Source organism: Aristolochia californica, unplaced genomic scaffold (assembly GCF_029961685.1).
Source record: "Aristolochia californica isolate CCGP_79_NKW_82.1479 unplaced genomic scaffold, dmAriCali1.0.hap1 SCAF_12, whole genome shotgun sequence".
Classification (NCBI taxonomy): domain Eukaryota; kingdom Viridiplantae; phylum Streptophyta; class Magnoliopsida; order Piperales; family Aristolochiaceae; genus Aristolochia; species Aristolochia californica.
In genome coordinates this window covers 25,701,248-25,718,641 of record NW_027181793.1, presented here as the reverse complement: position 1 = coordinate 25,718,641, position 17,394 = coordinate 25,701,248, and the positions used below count along the sequence as shown (strand labels likewise).

The 17,394-nt window shown below is 41.5% G+C and overlaps 4 protein-coding genes across 4 annotated transcripts; 2 read left to right on the top strand and 2 right to left on the bottom strand.

Moving 5' to 3' along the window:
• Window positions 1–261: 261 nt before the first annotated feature.
• LOC137946496 (uncharacterized) lies at window positions 262–5,687 on the bottom strand. Its single transcript, XM_068792810.1, has 3 exons — window positions 5,053–5,687; window positions 1,616–2,646; window positions 262–937 (listed from the first exon to the last, which is right to left on the bottom strand). The coding sequence occupies exons 1-3, from the start codon at window positions 5,377–5,379 to the stop codon at window positions 736–738; spliced, it is 1,560 nt and encodes a 519-aa protein (XP_068648911.1). The 5' UTR covers window positions 5,380–5,687; the 3' UTR covers window positions 262–735.
• A 991-nt stretch (window positions 5,688–6,678) lies between these two features.
• On the top strand, window positions 6,679–7,563 carry LOC137945673 (pathogenesis-related protein PRB1-3-like). Its single transcript, XM_068791642.1, has one exon. The coding sequence runs from the start codon at window positions 6,711–6,713 to the stop codon at window positions 7,245–7,247; it is 537 nt and encodes a 178-aa protein (XP_068647743.1). The 5' UTR covers window positions 6,679–6,710; the 3' UTR covers window positions 7,248–7,563.
• A 558-nt stretch (window positions 7,564–8,121) lies between these two features.
• Window positions 8,122–9,229, top strand: LOC137945672 (pathogenesis-related protein PR-1-like). Its single transcript, XM_068791641.1, has one exon. The coding sequence runs from the start codon at window positions 8,394–8,396 to the stop codon at window positions 8,991–8,993; it is 600 nt and encodes a 199-aa protein (XP_068647742.1). The 5' UTR covers window positions 8,122–8,393; the 3' UTR covers window positions 8,994–9,229.
• Window positions 9,230–9,473: 244 nt separating this feature from the next.
• Window positions 9,474–10,161, bottom strand: LOC137946111 (pathogenesis-related protein PR-1-like). Its single transcript, XM_068792291.1, has one exon. It carries the CDS (start codon window positions 10,127–10,129, stop codon window positions 9,611–9,613), a length of 519 nt encoding a protein of 172 aa, XP_068648392.1. The 5' UTR covers window positions 10,130–10,161; the 3' UTR covers window positions 9,474–9,610.
• Window positions 10,162–17,394: the final 7,233 nt, after the last annotated feature.

Genomic DNA, 17,394 nt, shown 5'->3' with positions numbered 1-17,394 from the left:
GAACAGCTCTACGATGCTTTTACTCAAACAGCGACTGATGATTCCAAGTTTCAGAGTCCCCAATGTAATATATTTATCCTTTTCTTCCGAAACGTCCATGGGTTTATCAATTCCAAAACTAGCGTCCCCTTGGCCACGAGCGTAGGGCGGCATCTCCCCCGAAAGCCAAAAGTTGAAAAGAGGGGAATGGCCATCTCCCCCACCCCACCCTCCATAAGAACGAACAGAGACAAAGGGAAAGAGAAACTGACGAAAAAGGAGTGGAAAAAAGTGACTAACAGGTAATAGTTAGTACAACCCTTGTTTTAACATGCTAATCCTCTATGAAGACCACAAAACAGGACGTATTCACTCGCCTCCGATGAAAATAAGAGGCCTCTTGCAAGCTTGTGATATTTCCTCCTCGAACCTAAAAACCACTGCTCAATGTCCCCTTTATGAAGCCATTGTACATCTCTGTCCACCGATGATACAGAGAATGCTCTACTCACGAACAGGGCGCTGAAAGTTTTACATCCATCTGCATCTTTCCAGGAACTCTACTTAAAATATCAAACGACCTAGACTTCCGACTTCACCAGTTCATTACAAGGCAGGTGGAAATTCCAAGTGGTCAGCTTCGCCTGATTACAGACACACTCGAGTAGGAGAATGGCAGCTAAATAATCTGAATAGGTACCTTCAAAATTGCACTAAGCCATGAAAGAACACATCCTGAAAAAAAGTAATTCACATTCACAAAATCGAATTTGAGTCTTCAAACTTCTCAGGAATGGAAAGCTTGTTCTCAAGCATGAATGAAAGGTCGTGCATTTGTGACATCAACATTTCAACATCTGCATCGACTGAACTCGCTGTACTGGTATAAGTCTCAACTTTGTCGTTAACTCCTGAATTCTTACCACTGACTCTGCTTATGTGCTCTGTTTCTTTCATCCTAAATGGTAGGCAGAAAAATAATTTTCAGAACCTGAGTTAATAATGAATTAAAACTTTCAACTCTGTACTGAGTTACCATGATACTTGAATGAAATTGGTAATAGTATTTCCCAGGAAATGCAACTGACGATGGTTGTGATGCAATTTAAATGTAACTAAATCTCGAATCAAGACCAAAAGACAACAGTCAAAAGGACCATAATAATAATAGACAACTACGAAGATTAACAATGAAGCAATAAAAAATCCATAAAAAACAGCAGGCACCAAATTGATTTACCAGAAAATAAAAGGGAAACTACTGTACAGTCATGAAGAACAGGCTGGATATCCGTGCTTCGTAACTACATTGCATATTGGCCGGTGAGTATTAATGCATTGTGTTTGCATGAGCGTCTTCTTCTTCATATTCAATATGTTGTGAACATATTCAATTAGTCATTGTCAAAAATGTCTAAATATATGCGTATGCATGAAGCTCTGTAAGCATGTGTGCTATTTGATGAAGGGCATGAGTCCATTTTCCACCCTTATACACACATGGTCATTCCAAAACGGAAGCCTCATTAAATCGTAAATAAAGAAGCTGCTATAGAGTACAGTTACAGATCTGTAAACAAGATAATGCCATCAAAATTTTGGGAGTCAAGAATAAGATATGTTACTCAATACCAACCTTTCTGGAGGGGAAATTCCCATCTGAAATAAATTTAGATCAACAGCACCTTTTGAAATGCTTGTTGAGCTTGATGGATGATTTGGTTGAGAAAAGGTATCAAAGCTGACTTCATGTGAATCATCAATCAAACCCAATGACAAATTGGCAGATCTATTAGTGGCAGTAATATCAGGATCATTTTGTGGCCAAGAAATTGAAGAAGGATCCTGTCCATCTGTTGAGATGGCCATGTTTTGCCAAAGATCACTTTGACCATGATTCTCAGCAGTAACAGTAATTGCTGAGTTTTTTCTATGTTCTGTAACATCTTGGGACCAGTTCTCCATCATGGGTGAAACACTATTTGTATCATTCACAAGTTCTTCATTTTTATGACTTGTTTCAAAAAGCTCAATACTGGGAGATGCTACTATGTCTTCGGAATTCCATAGATCATTTTGTGGCCAGTCAGACAAAGCAGAGTCCTCATTAATGTTGTTTTCTTCTGTACTACTTTGGCTGATATCAAATTTGCTATTGGTAATTGGATCTGTCATAGAGGCTGATTCAGAAGGCCTACCTGGATCCACAGTAGAAACCTGAAAAGAGTCAATTGGTTTTGAGGCAGGATGAAGACCACCAGAATTTGCAGATTGAAAGTTGGCCTCCCAAAGAGAAGAAGAGTCAACAAACTGACTAGTGACATTATTAACTGATTCCACTTCCTTGATTGGAGACTGGAAATCTTGAAACATCTCAGAACTCTCATGTGTAGATACAGGCATTCCGATTTTGTTTCCTAATTCTTTATTAGATACAGTAGGAACAGCCTCTGTCCTTGCATCTAGGAAAAAGTTATCCAGATCAATCCCAGCCAAATTCATTGAAGGTGCACTTGGAGTCGATGCCTTGTTTGTGTTGTTTTCACTTTGACTTGAATATTCCGGCCACTTCAACTTCAAGTCTAAGAAATCAGAGAGTGTCAAACTATCCCTTGGAGCATTTTGACCTCCAGATGAATCAGTTTCATCAGGGCCCAACACTGCTTCCTGCAGCACAGTAATCACCCTTTTCAGAAATGAGTATGTGTGATAAAGAAGAAGAATAAGAGTCTATAAAACTACCCTTCTCTCATAACAGTTTCTGTCTTTTCAGTAAAATCCATCACCAGACAATAACAATAAAACTGACAAAAAAAAGTAACACCCTGTATATGTAACTAGAACAAGCACTATTGCATTAAAACAGAAGGAAAAGAACACTAAAAGAGCAGCTTTTAAGACTAGACTCCATCATAATGTCCTTATAGTATTTAAAAAACCACTCCCACTTCTGACAGGTTAAGCTGCTCATGTGCTATCTGGAAGAGTAAAAAGGTCATTCTCTGCAATAAGATATGTGTTAAATCTTTAAAAAAAATTAATGGCCGTCATCAAAACTTTGCCATTCTATTCCATGTCTTACTTTTTCTGCATTTAAATTTTTTAGGATGATACTTTGCCTAAAATGGGAGCTCATTAGGGTGGTAATTTCTTCTTCTATAAACATAATAAATGTGGATAGTACATTAAAAATAGTTGAAGAATTAATCAAAATCAAAAAACTATAATTGAAAAAAAACCTTTACATGATGCAACCTTCCAGCATAACTTTTTGCCATCACTTTGTTAATCGTAGAGGACGATCAGCAGAGATCTCTCAGAAAGGTTCCTGGTGGTAAAGGTCTTTGCACAAGACGCTAATTGATCTTACCATAAGAAGCAACAGACAAACCTTAAGCTGGGAAGAGATTATAAATTTCAGACTTACACAGATACTACCCCCTAAGTTCTGGGAAAACATGACCACGACCTCACACAAGAACCACCGTCCCCCCTCTGGCACATCCATCTGAACAGAGATTTTATACCTGAAAAAACTTTTTGTCCCCCTCTCTCCCCCTCAGCCGTCTGACCCACATGAGTATACAGCGAAAAATTGATAGATTGTGAGACTAGCACAAAAACCTTTGGTAGACTATGTTGCTCTGACATGAGCTGTGCAACAAAGAGATCACTTGGGGACTTCTTATTCTAGCAGTTCTAATCGTCTTAGCAGGTTACTCTACATCTGGTAGACTCCCTCCTTCACTCATTCCCACAGTCAAATATTTGACACTTTGTATCCAGGTCCTGACACTTGGAATGGATAACAGGGATTAGGTTGTTGCAAACAGTTACATGAATATGGTGTTTTACCCATAGACACTTCTCTAGCTCTCACAAGAATTATATGAGAATCATCCTCAGAGGGGCTTCCAAAATGACCATGCCAGGGAATTCATTGTACTTCATGCAGCTATTGTTGTTGATCCTGCCAACCCTCTCCAAAGGTTTAGGCCAGCTCAATTGAAGTGGGTGAGACGTTTTTTGTATTTCTAAGAGCAGCTTAATATTAACTCTCCACGAAGCTCAATCAGCAGGCCCCTTCTTTTGCAAGACTCTAGAATTTGGCCTTCTGTCTCAACCTGACAAGAGTGGGGGAGGGGCTTTTTATCAACAAAGATAAAGGTAATGGCCAAAATTTTTGGAGCTTTTCACTTTCCTAGCATTAAAAAGAGAACTCCTAAAAAAAAACTGTGAGAGCCAACATGATCCTCAATTTCATCACTAAACACCCACCAACTCCTAATTTTCATTATGTAAGCCCTTTTCTAGTTTCCTTTGACTAACAAAAGAGAGATAATGCCAGGTATATAGTGGATTTAAGGGCAAAAGTTATCTGCATAACTTTCTGCATAAGTGATTAAGTCCCACATCCACAACATCTTTTGAGATTTTGTGGTCATTCCTCTCTTTTTCCTCTTAACTGTTGAGCATTTACTAACCAAATAGACAGCCAGCGGGCTGAAATGCAAACACATAACAATAAGGAATTGAAGACTAATCCGTTCTTTGGCTAATTTATCAGCTAGACTATTGCCTAACGGGAAGAAGTAATTCCTTGTTTTTAATAAGCAACTAATAGAAGATTCCTAGTTGTGCACTTAATTCTGATATTTTTTCGTGCTATATAATTCCTTTTTCTTACAGATCAGTATTAACTGGTTGTGCACTAATTTCTTGTTTTTCATATTTGAAACAATCTTCCTGAAAGAATTCCTATTGTAAATTGCATGAGATTATCTTCCTGAACGACAAAAGGGATGGAAATGCGGAGTTCTGGAGTGCATGTGATTCGCTCTTCCTGACATAACCCAAGAATCACCTCGACAAAGTGTTTCATGCAGCCAGGCTACATACTCAGGTCTGTTTTATCTTTTAGGTCATTTCCGCACAAAACTCCCAATAAACCTTTCTACAACAACAATAGCAGTAGCATGTAGAAAATGAAAGACGAAGTGCAAAACAGTTGTGAAGTTCTCCTGATTTTAACGCCTACTGCTAGAAAAATGTAGAAGAGGGACAAAAACTTACGGATCCATCTAGCTGTAGAGATTCAAGAAGCCTCCGGTACCCGCTGGTGGTATTAAAGGAGATGGACGGGCAAGGGGCTTCCTTCCGTCGCTGCTGTGCTCCACAGTAAACACAGAACATCGACTTTATATCTCTCAAAAGCTTCCCCCGACACTGATCGCATCTGATACAAGACGGCGATGGATCAAATTCTGCGATGGCTTCTCGGAGCGTTGGTAATTTGGTACTTAGGCCGGGATCGTCGGGATCATAGGACGAAAGACCAACTGCAGCACGGAGATCAAGCTGGAGTTTGCGAATGACAGAAGTTGGAATGTCGACCGCCATTATGTCTAGGGTTTCTGCATTGCCAGTTCCAACCTCTCGAAATAATTGACGACGCAGCAAACTCTGCACTATAACAGCCCAATCACAAGGAACTAACAGCTTAACTCAGAATGAACTTTCTGAACAATATTCTCCCATGCAAATGCGATCGCCGAATCTCCACCGCAGTGAGCCTAGCAGCTAGAGCCCAATCTTCGGAAAGCCCCTCATGGGCAAACTGAGACACAGACCATACGAGATGAGAATTAAATGTGTGAGTTATTTGTAGTATTGCAAACGGAACTATGAAACGGTGAATTATCGGGAGTGTTTATCCGTAGGTTACAGAAAACAAATAGAGCTACTGAAGAGCCAAAGAGACGCAGATGGTTCCAGAAAGACTGGATTTGTGTGGCCATTAGTTGTGTGGGGCGTCTTGTCCCCGGTAGCCACTTACTCGAGCCCGTTTCTTAATTTTTTTAAGATCATTGCCAACTGTTTCTTTTATCTCCTTAATGTACATATATTATTAGTCAAGAGGATTAATTCTAATTCTAAATGTTAACCTTCAATATAAGTAATATAATAAGTAATAAAAGTAATAAGATATAAGATTATGTTTGGAGTTTACCAAAACAGTTTAAGGTTTAAAATTATTTCAAGTGTCAAAAGAGGCAACCCACGTTAAGAAGAGCTATGGATATAAAAGGTTTGAAGCACTTCTCCACCGTTATCAGATGCGCACTTGACCTGACTCCCTAAAAGCTCACATGTGATCATGTGTAAATAAGGTATAGTCAGCACCACGAAATGTCTTTACATGTGACTCTGGACCTCAAGGACCTGCAACGTCTGGACCTCAAGGCAATCATTAGATTCTCCAATCTGTGTAGACATCACATTCAATGGTAAATAAGGTATAGCGTACAACAAAGTGGAGTAGACATTCCAAAGGATATTATGAAAATCATTATTTTTTCTAGATCTATATTGCTTGTTCGTTCACCGTTATTTATATTTAATAACACATTAAGGGTATTTTAGCGTTTTTAGATTCCATTGCATATGGACCATTGCTCCAGCGTCGATAGTTTAGAATTTTTCATCTATTGCACGTTGCCCAAATGATTGTCAGCCGTTCGGAAGTTGAGAGAAGTACTACTAAACTACCCTTATCCTCTTCACATGAAAAGATTCCTCTGTTAGTGGCTCTTAACTGTTATTATTATTTAATTGCAACTAATTTGTAAAATTGGTCCAGTCTTCCATGTATAAATACTCACTATAATAACTCGGGATTTCCATCAAACACAAAACAGATCTTCTCAAGCAACTTCCAGTTTTCCACGGTCATGGCCATCAAACTGCTTCTAGGAACCTTCCTCATCCTTTCCTCAATTCATCCCTTTGTCTCATCTTTAGACGAGATCAATTCTCCACGCATCTCTAGACGAATGCTTGCAGGAACCCCATCAAGCACAACCCAACAGTACCTGGCGCCTCATAATCGTGTGAGAGCGAAACTAGGCCTCCCTGCTCTGCGATGGAGTGAACAGTTGGCCAGCTACTCTCTCTGGTGGGGAAAACAAAGGAAGGGGGACTGTGCCTTGATTCACTCCAGCGGCAACTACGGAGAGAACATCTTCTGGGGAAGCGGAAGAAACTGGAAGCCGGCGGACGCTGTGAACGCCTGGGCGGCTGAGCAGCAGTACTACGACAGGGGGAGTAACAAGTGCCTGAAGAACAAGGACTGCCTGCACTACACACAGCTGGTCTGGAAGCAGAGTGCGAAGGTGGGATGCGCGAAGGTGATATGTGGGAGAGGAGATACTTACATAACTTGCAACTATGATCCCCATGGGAATGTGATGGGTCAGAGGCCGTATTAAGACTCGAAATTAGAAGCTGTTACTGGGTTTGGAGATTAGCTCGGTATCGTATCTGGATAGTATTCGTCAAAGGAGTAATCCATAAGAGCAGGAAAACCGGATGTGGTTTCAGCTGAGAAGAGAGAAAGACCCAGATGTTGAGAAATTGACAGATCTTCTGGGCTTGAATCGTGCAGCTTTCCTTCGACTTTGAGATGGAACATCGAGTGAATAAAGTAACTGGCATTCTTGTTTTTCGATATATAACAAAATTATTTCGCCTTGAAAGTCTTCACTTGTTGATTTCAGCATTTAGTTTCTGAAATGGCTTTTTACCCAGAACATTCAATACCAGTGAAAAAATCCACGAATTGGGGAATTTGATTCGTCAGAGGCTTGCTTTATATCGAAATGCTTATTCACTACGTAACAACTATTTTGGAATAGAAGCAACATGTTGTCAAAACACCATGGTTGAAACACAAGTAAAAAAAACTACAAACAGAAAATTTTAGGGATCAAAATTTCTAGCAGATGTGATGTCGTAAATTAAATTAAGGATGGGAAGTCTTTTCCTTCAGTTCTTTTTTGTCTAGTAGTCTTCCTATAGTTTTCTTACGGTGACAAAACCCCAACAAAAATATCAAAGGGAAGCAACCGTAGCTCATGTGACTTCTTCCCTGTACGTAAACAATTCGATGAAAACGTTTCAACGAGGCGCATGTGACGGTGGACCCTCCTTCCTTGCCATGATACTAAAAGCGCCCATGTGACTATCGGCTCCACCGAAGGCAGCTTTCCCTTTCTTTGAACTTTTATCAAACCATAAAGATGACACGTGGACCTACGAAATTCTGAAGGAATTTGCAAATCATGAGCTGAAGCAGCGGCTGGCCGGCAGCATCAAATTTCGTCGACCAGTGGCCGCAATTTATTCTTGATTCAAGGCGCAAGCAACGAGAAGAAGAAGAAGAAGCAGCAAAAAAACAGGACGAGAGGAATCACGGGTGGGTGGCGTTCTCCTCCCATCACGGGGCATTCTAGAACTGCTTTAATGTCGTCACCTGACGACTATATATACCACTGCAACCGCTTCAAACCTCCTCAACCAACGCTGCCTCCAGCCTCTTCCTCTCACTCTCTACTCTCCACTCTCTCTGTGCAGCAATGCAGACTTCCTTTGGTACTCCTCACTTCCTTATCTGGGTAATTATTCTCGTAGCAGCTGCGCACCATGCGGCAGCGGGGCCAGCTCCGGCGCCTTTGTCGGGAAATGTCCAAACGAAGCCGGACAACGAAACGATATACAAAATCTCGAAACACCTCTGCTTGGGCTGCGTCGCCGAGTCCTTCCAGTTCCTGTACGCGCACAACCTCGTCCGAGTCGCCCACTGGGAGGTCCCGCTGATCTGGGACTTCAACCTGCAGAAATACGCGCAGTGGTGGGCTAACCAGCGGCGCGGGGACTGCAAGCTGGAGCATTCCTTCCCCGAGGACGACTTCAAGCTGGGGGAGAACGTGTTCTGGGGCGGCGGCTCGGCGTGGACGCCATCCGACGCCGTCGACGACTGGGCCGGGGAGGAGAAGTACTACTCATACGCGAAGAACACGTGCGAGGCGGGACAGATGTGCGGTCACTACACTCAGATCGTGTGGAAGAGTACCCGACGGATGGGATGCGCCCGCGTCGTGTGTGATAATGGGGATGTGTTCATGACTTGCAATTACGATCCCCCTGGCAATTACTTCGGGGAAAAGCCCTATTAAGTTGGGATCTCGGCATCAAACTATTCCGTTTGCATAATTAGATACGGTAATAAGTAGATATAAGGTGCTTATTAGGAGGTGGAAGTGTTGTTGCCCTGTATGACCTATCCTCAAAATGTCTCTTGTTGGTTCATCTGTGATCTTGTTTCGTGACTCCATTAAAAAAAAAAAAAAGACACTACTAGACCACTGAGTCATAGCTTAAAGCGGTTTGTTTTCTTAATACTTTTGACTTAGCATCACTCTCAATCTTTCAAAAATCTTAACAAGTATTTTAGTTTCGAAAGAAACGAAAACTGCACTCAGTTATTCCGATTTCTGACTCATCAATCGTCCCTCTGATTCTTAATCATGGCTGTGGCCTCATCCCTTCAATTCTTCTGCTACTTATAATACCTTAAGTGAACTCGTCTTGGCTGCTAGTAGTTGGAATATGCGGGAACTAGAAAACCGAAACGAACTGAATTTCGGGTATTTTTTAAATGCAAATACGCAACTTTTGTTATTTATCTCTTATGAAAGCTTTTTGTCTCAATCAATACAATTCGATCAAAGAACTAAAAAGCTTCGAAAATTCATAATCCAAGTCACGTAAATTACAAAAATTGATAAAAACATTAATAAGGCCTCTCTCCGATGTAATTCCCCGGAGGATCATAATTGCAGACCATGAAAATCCCCTTCCCACCCGAACATGTCACCTTGGCGCACCCCAGCCTCCGGGTTGTCCTCCATATCATCTGCGTATAGTGCCCGCACTCCCTGCCCAAAGCACAGTCGTTGCTCCAGTACTTGTACCATTTTCTCTCCCCTGCCCACGCCGTAACCGCATGGGCAGGCGTCCATCCGGTGCCGCTGCCCCAGAAGATGTTCTCCCCGTAGGGGCCATTGGAATGCTTTAACGCGCAATCTCGACGCCTTTGATTCGCATACCACTGTGCATAACGTGCGACTCTTGGGTCCCATACCAACGATGGCATGCGTAACGCGGATCGAACGGCATTGTGGGGGCCTAAGAACTGGCTTGCTAGGCTGAAACGGTCGCCGTGGACTGCATTGGCCTGGTTACAGAGGAGAAGAGAGAAGAAGATGAGGAAGAAGGTAGCTCTCTGGCAGTGGTGGTCCTTGAGGACCATGGCCTGCTGCTTCTTGGCTGGAAAGAGTTTGTTTCTTTCTTGCGCTAAACCTGTTGAGGTATGAATCTTCTTTATATATACGTATGAGTTGGACTTCATGAGAAGATGGGGTGGCGCCCATGTTCGATAATGATTGCCACTTGTTCTGTACATTTTTGGCTAAGGTGGGACCTCGAACATAGAAAAGAATTCGATGAATATAAGTAACCAAAGTAGAATCCCATAGTATTATGTGCAGGATATACACCAACCCTCCATGTATTTTATTCCATCAAAGTGATTAGGGTAACCAACGTTACACTATTACTTGAATCTATATTAGTTGTCATATTAGAATACTTAAATTCATATACCATGCATCCAATATATATGCATTCTCCATTAGTTTGTACATGGTTTGTAACTCTTTTATACACCAATAAACAATGTAGAGATTAAGGATGGACAATATTTGTTAATGTTGATTTATGTATAGATTCAAGCAAAAAAAAAAAAAATTAAGAATTTTATATGGCATATATGTATCTATGAAGGAATTGGGTAGATTTTATGGTTTAGACAAAATAGATGACGCATATAAGTCATCATTACATTGTTCATTTGTCCACTCTTGGACTCGGCCGCCAACGCAAGGACGGCTGATTGGTAAAAAATGGAGAAAAAATTCGAAAGAAGAAAGAGACGTCAGTGGTTCTCGAGGGCTACCGATTTTGGAGGGCACCAAGGGCTTAACTGTAATACATGTCAGGTGAGGAATCCACTAACATAGAGTATCATTACAAGTAATCAATATCTTCTAAATTTAACTTAAAGTAGCTCCGAGATTCCTTGGAAGAGAAGCCAAGAAGAAGATATCAATGTCCATGGGAGGGGAGGTGGACCGGCATCATCTATGGGCATAATCCTTCAGTTTTCCATAAATTTAGGCAAGAGAGGAGATGTACCCACACTTCCGGCGTGAATGGAGCCGCTTCAACATGGCTTTCGGCGCACATCGTTGAACTAGATTGACGGGAGAGGATTTTGCACCCGGAAATTTGAACTAGACTTATCTAATATAGATATGTGACGCGAGAGGGTAAACTTATCCAATATGCCAGACAAGAATTTATGGTCCGTTCTTATTTTATTTAGTTAACCGTAAATAAAATTGGATGACGTGGTAAATTTAACATGCAAACTACATGTATTGAATTATTTTACATTATTTAAGAAAGATAATCTGCTATTGAGTAAAGATTGCAGATTGTTGTAAAAGGAAAGCAAAGACACTCATAGAAATGATAATTTTGTGGGTTTTTACCAAAATATCTAATTTTAAAAATATATTTTTTGAAAAATACATAACTTTGACCGGTCTATTGTGCATATGTATATCGTGTCATCAGTACAGTGTGAATAGATGAACGTATAGCCAACCACGTTACTATTCCTACACGTCATCTGTAATATGCCACGTGGCGATCTTCGTGTGAAAAGGGCCAACCGGGAGGCATTTATGCAGTTTGGTCTTCAGGTGGTTGACGATTGGAGAATCGAGTCCGTCGAGGAGTTGAAGACGACAGCTTTAGCGAGCGGAAACTTGGCCGCTTTGCCGTGAAGGAGCCGGCGAATGGGGAATCGACGTCAGCCATAAGGATCTCATGGGGAAGGTCTCGTACTCGTGCCGGTAGCAGACAGGGCACGCAGTTCAGAGGCTCGTCGAGCTTTGCCTTGGCTCCTGAAAGAGAATGGGGGGACAAAGTGAGTGCTAACTAATTGACAAGGGACAGAGAACAAAACAAATATTTATCAGATCTTCTAAGTACATGTACTAATCACGGGACTGGTCCCTTACAAATCCCTGCCACCCATCTTTCCAAGTAAAGATGGCTAGCGCCGTTGCTTAGTACTCTTAGTTTTCCTTTGCGCTCTACCTGCTGCAACTCCCATGGTTTCCCGAATGAGATCGGTGTAGAGATCAACAGAAATGATGGCAGGACCGGCGTGGCGAGAGTCACCCTAGGCACGCCCATCTCGTAGCGATCTCCTCTGCGATCCAAATAAAAGCGTCGCTCAACGAGCATGTTACCTCCCCTGTCACCGCTACCGCAGACACTCCCGGAAGTTTCCCGGCACACACTCCCAGAAGTTCCCCGGCACAAAAGCTCGATGGTCTTATTAGAACCACAAAAGGGTAAAGAGCCGTTAAGCTCTGTCGTCGGGGAGGCGGAGTCGAGAAGAAAAACCAGTGAATAAAATCAATTTCTCATTCTTACGTTTACAAAGTACAACTTAGTGTTTTATACAATGAAGAGAGGTAAAATAGTAAAAACACAAATATTATAAAATAATAAAATAATTAATTAATTAATATTACATTCTAATACTCCCCCTCAAGGTGGCTTGTAAATGTCCTTGACAACCTTCATGGACAACAAAGAAAAAAGATGCGTAGAAGAGAGAAGTTTAGCAAACATGTCGGCTAGCTGGTACTGAGAACGAATGGGAAGTAACTTGAGGACTCCCGAAGTAACACGTTCACGAACAAAATAACAATCGATCTCAATATGTTTGGTGCGCTCATGGAATGTAGGGTTATAAACAATACGTATCGCAACTTGATTGTCGCAGTATAGCAGCGCAGGAGAGTCAACTTTGATTTGAAAATCTTGAAGAAGTTGTTGTAACTAAATAAGTTCACTGGCAGTGGAAGAAAGAGCTCCATATTCAACTTCGGCGGAGGAGCGGGAGACGGTGGTCTGCTTTTTGGCCTTCCAAGAGACTAAAAAATCACCAATAAATATGCAAAAACCGGTAGTAGATCGACGAGAATCAAGACAGGAGCCCCAATCAGTATCAGAAAAGGCCTTTATACGAACTGGCGCACAAGCATTAGAATAAACACGCATTTGCAAGAAAGAACTAGAGGAAAACAATAGCCCTTGGCTAGGACTATTCTTGAGATAACGAAGCAGGTGATGCACTCCCTTGAGATGTCGAAGACGGGGTTGGGCCATGAATTGAGTAAGCTTGTGAATAGAAAAAGTAATATCGGGGCGAGATAAAGTGAGGTAAAGAAGTTTTCCAACAAGCCGCCTATAATGGGTTATATCAGGAAGGAGGTCACCGTCAATGGCATTTAAACGAAGTTTGGGTTCCATGGGAACAGAAGTTGGTTTACACTCCAAGTAGCATGTGTCTTCAAGTAATTGTAAGGTACAGTGGCGTTGGGAAAGCACTATACCTTGCTTGGATTGAGCAATCTCAAGACCAAGAAAGTGCTTGAGACAACCAAGATCCTTGAGCTTAAACTGAGTATGCAGAAACTGTTTGAGCTCAGTAATAGCATGAGAGAAAGGACCAATAAGGATGATATCATCCACATAAACCAATAGGGCGACAAATGAGGAGCCATGACCTTTTGTAAAAAGAGAGTAATCGGATTTTGATTGAAGAAAACCAAAAGTGATTAAAACGTGAGAAAATTTTGAGTACCATTGGCGTGAAGCCTGTTTGAGACCATAAAAGGACTTGAGAAGCTTACAAACTAGTTTGGTGTGAGAGGAAGAAGACTCCCCCTGTCGAAGGTAACCAAGAGGGAGATCCATATAGATTTCTTCAAAAAGATCACCATGTAAAAAGGCGTTATTGACATCAAGTTGAGCTAGATGCCAACCATGGGAGGCAGCAAGAGTAAGAAGAACCTTCACAGTTACTAATTTGGTTACTGGAGAAAAAGTGTCGACAAAGTCCAAACCTTCTTGTTGGGTATAACCTTTAGCTACCAAACGAGCCTTATGTCGCTCAAAAGAACTATCAAAGGTAAGTTTGATTTTATAAATCCATTTGCATCCAATGGTATGTTTATCAGGAGGTAGAGGAGTGACGGTCTAGGTGTTGTTAGCTTCCAGAGCGGCCAACTCATCACGCATAGCCAACCTCCATTCAGGACACTTCACTCCTTGATGATAGTATTGAGGTTCAACCTAAGAAGAAAGACTGAGTGCAAAGTGTTTGTGCGAATCAGAAAGGGCATGGTAAGAGATGGAGTTAGAGATTGGATAAGACTGAGAGAGTGAAGCAGATGGAGGAGAACCAACAAGTAAATTACAGTGATAATCCTGCAAGTAATGAGGTGGATGAGTATTCCTAGTAGATGTGCGAAGAAGAGCACCAGCGGATGAGGAAGGAACAAGTATGGAAAGATCATGAGGTGGAAGATCACCAACTAGAATATCAGAAATAACGAGGGAATCAGGACTAGGGGAAGAATTGAGGTCGGGAAAAGGATGAGCTTGGAGGGAGGAGTGAGGCAGAACTAAATCAAGAAAGGGATCAGTAAGTTGATCTGAACTTGTGATAGTATGGAAAGGGAAAACTTCCTCATGGAACACGGCATCTCTGGAAAGGAAAATCTGTTTGGTCTCCACATCATATAATTTATAACCTTTCACACCAATTTGATAACCAAGAAACACACAAACCCGACAAAGAGGGTGTTCCCGGCAAAGAGATTAGTCCTCGTCCCTCCTCTGATTTTTTTTTCATATGGTTCCGTTGTCGAGAGGACGGATTTCAGCGACCTATTTTTGGCCATCAGTGTTTTGCAATGGCTGGTTTCTCCCTCCGTTGGCTCCGTTGGTTATTTTCCCAGCAAAGAGGTTAGCTTTCGTACCTCTTCTAATTTTTTTTTCTTCATCTGGCTCTACTGCCGGTTGGATTTTGCTGTTGGCCGTTTATGTCTGGGCGTTTCTGTCCTTTAGGAGATACAAAAATGTTGGCCGAGAGGGTGTTCTTAGCATAGATTGGATTTTTTTGTGCTGGTCGTGAAGGTGATTTTTCGCGCAGCGTTCACTGTTGGCTTTGGGGGAAATATTTTTTGGAGTTGCATTGGTGGTCTGCTTCGGTAAGTGCTCCATGAAGACTTACTCATCGACGATTGCTTCCGATTCTGGTCTTCGTACCGGTTCGTCTCATTCCGTTTTTGAAGAACCATCGAATCCCTATTATATTCACCACTCGGACAGCCTCGGGCAAGTTCTTGTCTCGTAGCTGCTCACCGGTGAAAATTACATAAGTTGGAGTCGTGCGATGTTGATCGCCTTATTCGTGAAGAACAAAGTGGGTTTTGTCGATGGTTCCATACCTGAACCTCAAAGTGTTGATCTTATTTTGCTCAACTCCTAGACCCGGAATAATAACATGGTCCTATCTTGGATCCTAAATTCGGTTTCCAAGGAAATCTCTGCGAGTGTTATTTTTGCTACTTCCGCCTGAGAAATTTGGCTAGACCTCCGGGATCGTTTTCAACAGCGAAACGGCCCGCGCATTTTTCAGCTTAAACGAGAATTGATGAACTTGAGTCAAGACAAGGATTCTGTTAGCACTTATTTCACCAAACTGAAAACCATTTGGGAAGAACTCAGCAATTACCGTCCTAATTGCTCTTGTGGGAAATGCTCGTGTGGTGGCATTAAAAATCTTACAGATTTCCACCATATGGAGTATATCATGTCAGTCTTAATGGGCCTTGATGATTCTTTCTCCCAAGTTCGTGGTCAGCTGCTCCTCATGGATCCGATGCCCCCTATTAATCGTGTTTTTTCTCTGGTTGTCCAAGAGGAACAACAAAGGAAGACTACTCAAGCCTCGGGTTCGCATACTCCCACTGACACGATGGCATTTACGGTTAAATTTGGGAAGACAAAAATTCATAAACCTGCCTCATAATCCTCTCAGAGATTCCAATCCAATTACAGTGCCCCCCGGAATCCAAATGACAATGCTTCTCGAAATCAGAATTACACTGCTCCCCGTAATCAGAACAAGGACAAATATTATTGTACTCATTGCAAGATTGCTGGTCATACTATCGCTCGTTGTTTCAAGCTCCATGGCTATCCGCCTGGCCCCGCACCCAAAACCAACCAAAATTCTTATGCTACTGTTCATCAAGTTTCTATTGCTGATGATAGCCAAGGTTCCCCTTCTGTTGGAAGTTTTGTTTAGAATCTGGACCCTACTCAATATCAGCAACTCATGTCAATGCTTTTTACACACTTGAGTAGCTCAGCAACAGTCACTACTACTTCGACAACTTCTACATCTAATTGCTTGGCAGGTATTTAATTTTCTGTGATTTTAAATCCTCTAATTTCTTCACCTCAATCATGGATTGTAGACTCAGGAGTCACTCTACATATTTGCTCTCAAACTCATATTTTTGTTTCCTTGCATGCTATCCCAAACCCTACTGTTACTTTGCCCAATAATTCTCAACCTTTGGTCCACTTTGCTGGTGATATTAAATTGCATTCTCACCTTATGCTTAAAGACGTACTGTTTGTTCCTCAATTCAAATTCAACTTGATCTCTGTTAGGGCTTTAGTTACTAACTCTGGCCTTATAGTAGGTTTTCTTCCTGATTGTTTTGTTATCCAGGATCTCTCCACCCAGAGGACGATTGGCAAGGGTGACAAAATCCAAGATCTCTATGTCTTCAGTGCTCAAAGTTTGAATTCTGTTTCTTAGGTTTTTGTTAACAATATTTGTGCCCATGTTTGGCATAATATGCTAGGAAACATTTCTTTCCAGAGACTTGATTTTTTGAAGGATTAGTTAAACTATGATGTAACTAGATTACATAAATCCGATCCTTGTTGTAGAATTTAGGATCTAATGAAAGGAACTTTAGATCAACAAGAAAGAAGAAGAAGAAGAAGAGAGAAAGAGGAGAAGAAGCAGAACGTGGAAGAAAAGAGTTTGGATTAAGGGATAAGAGGGTTGCGTCAAAAAGAAAAATGAGGGCTGGACGAATTTGTGGAAAAAGAGGAGAGTGCTTCAATGCCCTACCTCTTAGCCAATGCCTTTATTTATAATTTTACAATACCCTGAGGGCTACAACTTGATAAAACAAAAGACATAAAAGGAGCACATATTTACACTTCTATGTCATCTTTATGGAAAATACCATATTTTACACATATGTCACTCCTTTGACGTGTGGGCTTCTTGTCTTGAGCTTATGGGCTTGAGCCCATCTTCCAACACTCCCCCTCAAGCTGGAGGAGAAAAGACATCATAAATACCCAGCTTGCCACATATAAACGAAAGGATTTTAGATGTAACGGGTTTAGTGAGAATATTAGCTACTTGCTCTTGAGATGACACATGTTTGAGAGAGATTATTCCTGGTTGAAACTTCTCCCGTATAAAATGACAACCCACCTCAATGTGTTTAGTTCTTTCAAGAAAAACTGGATTTGAAGTGATATGAATGACTC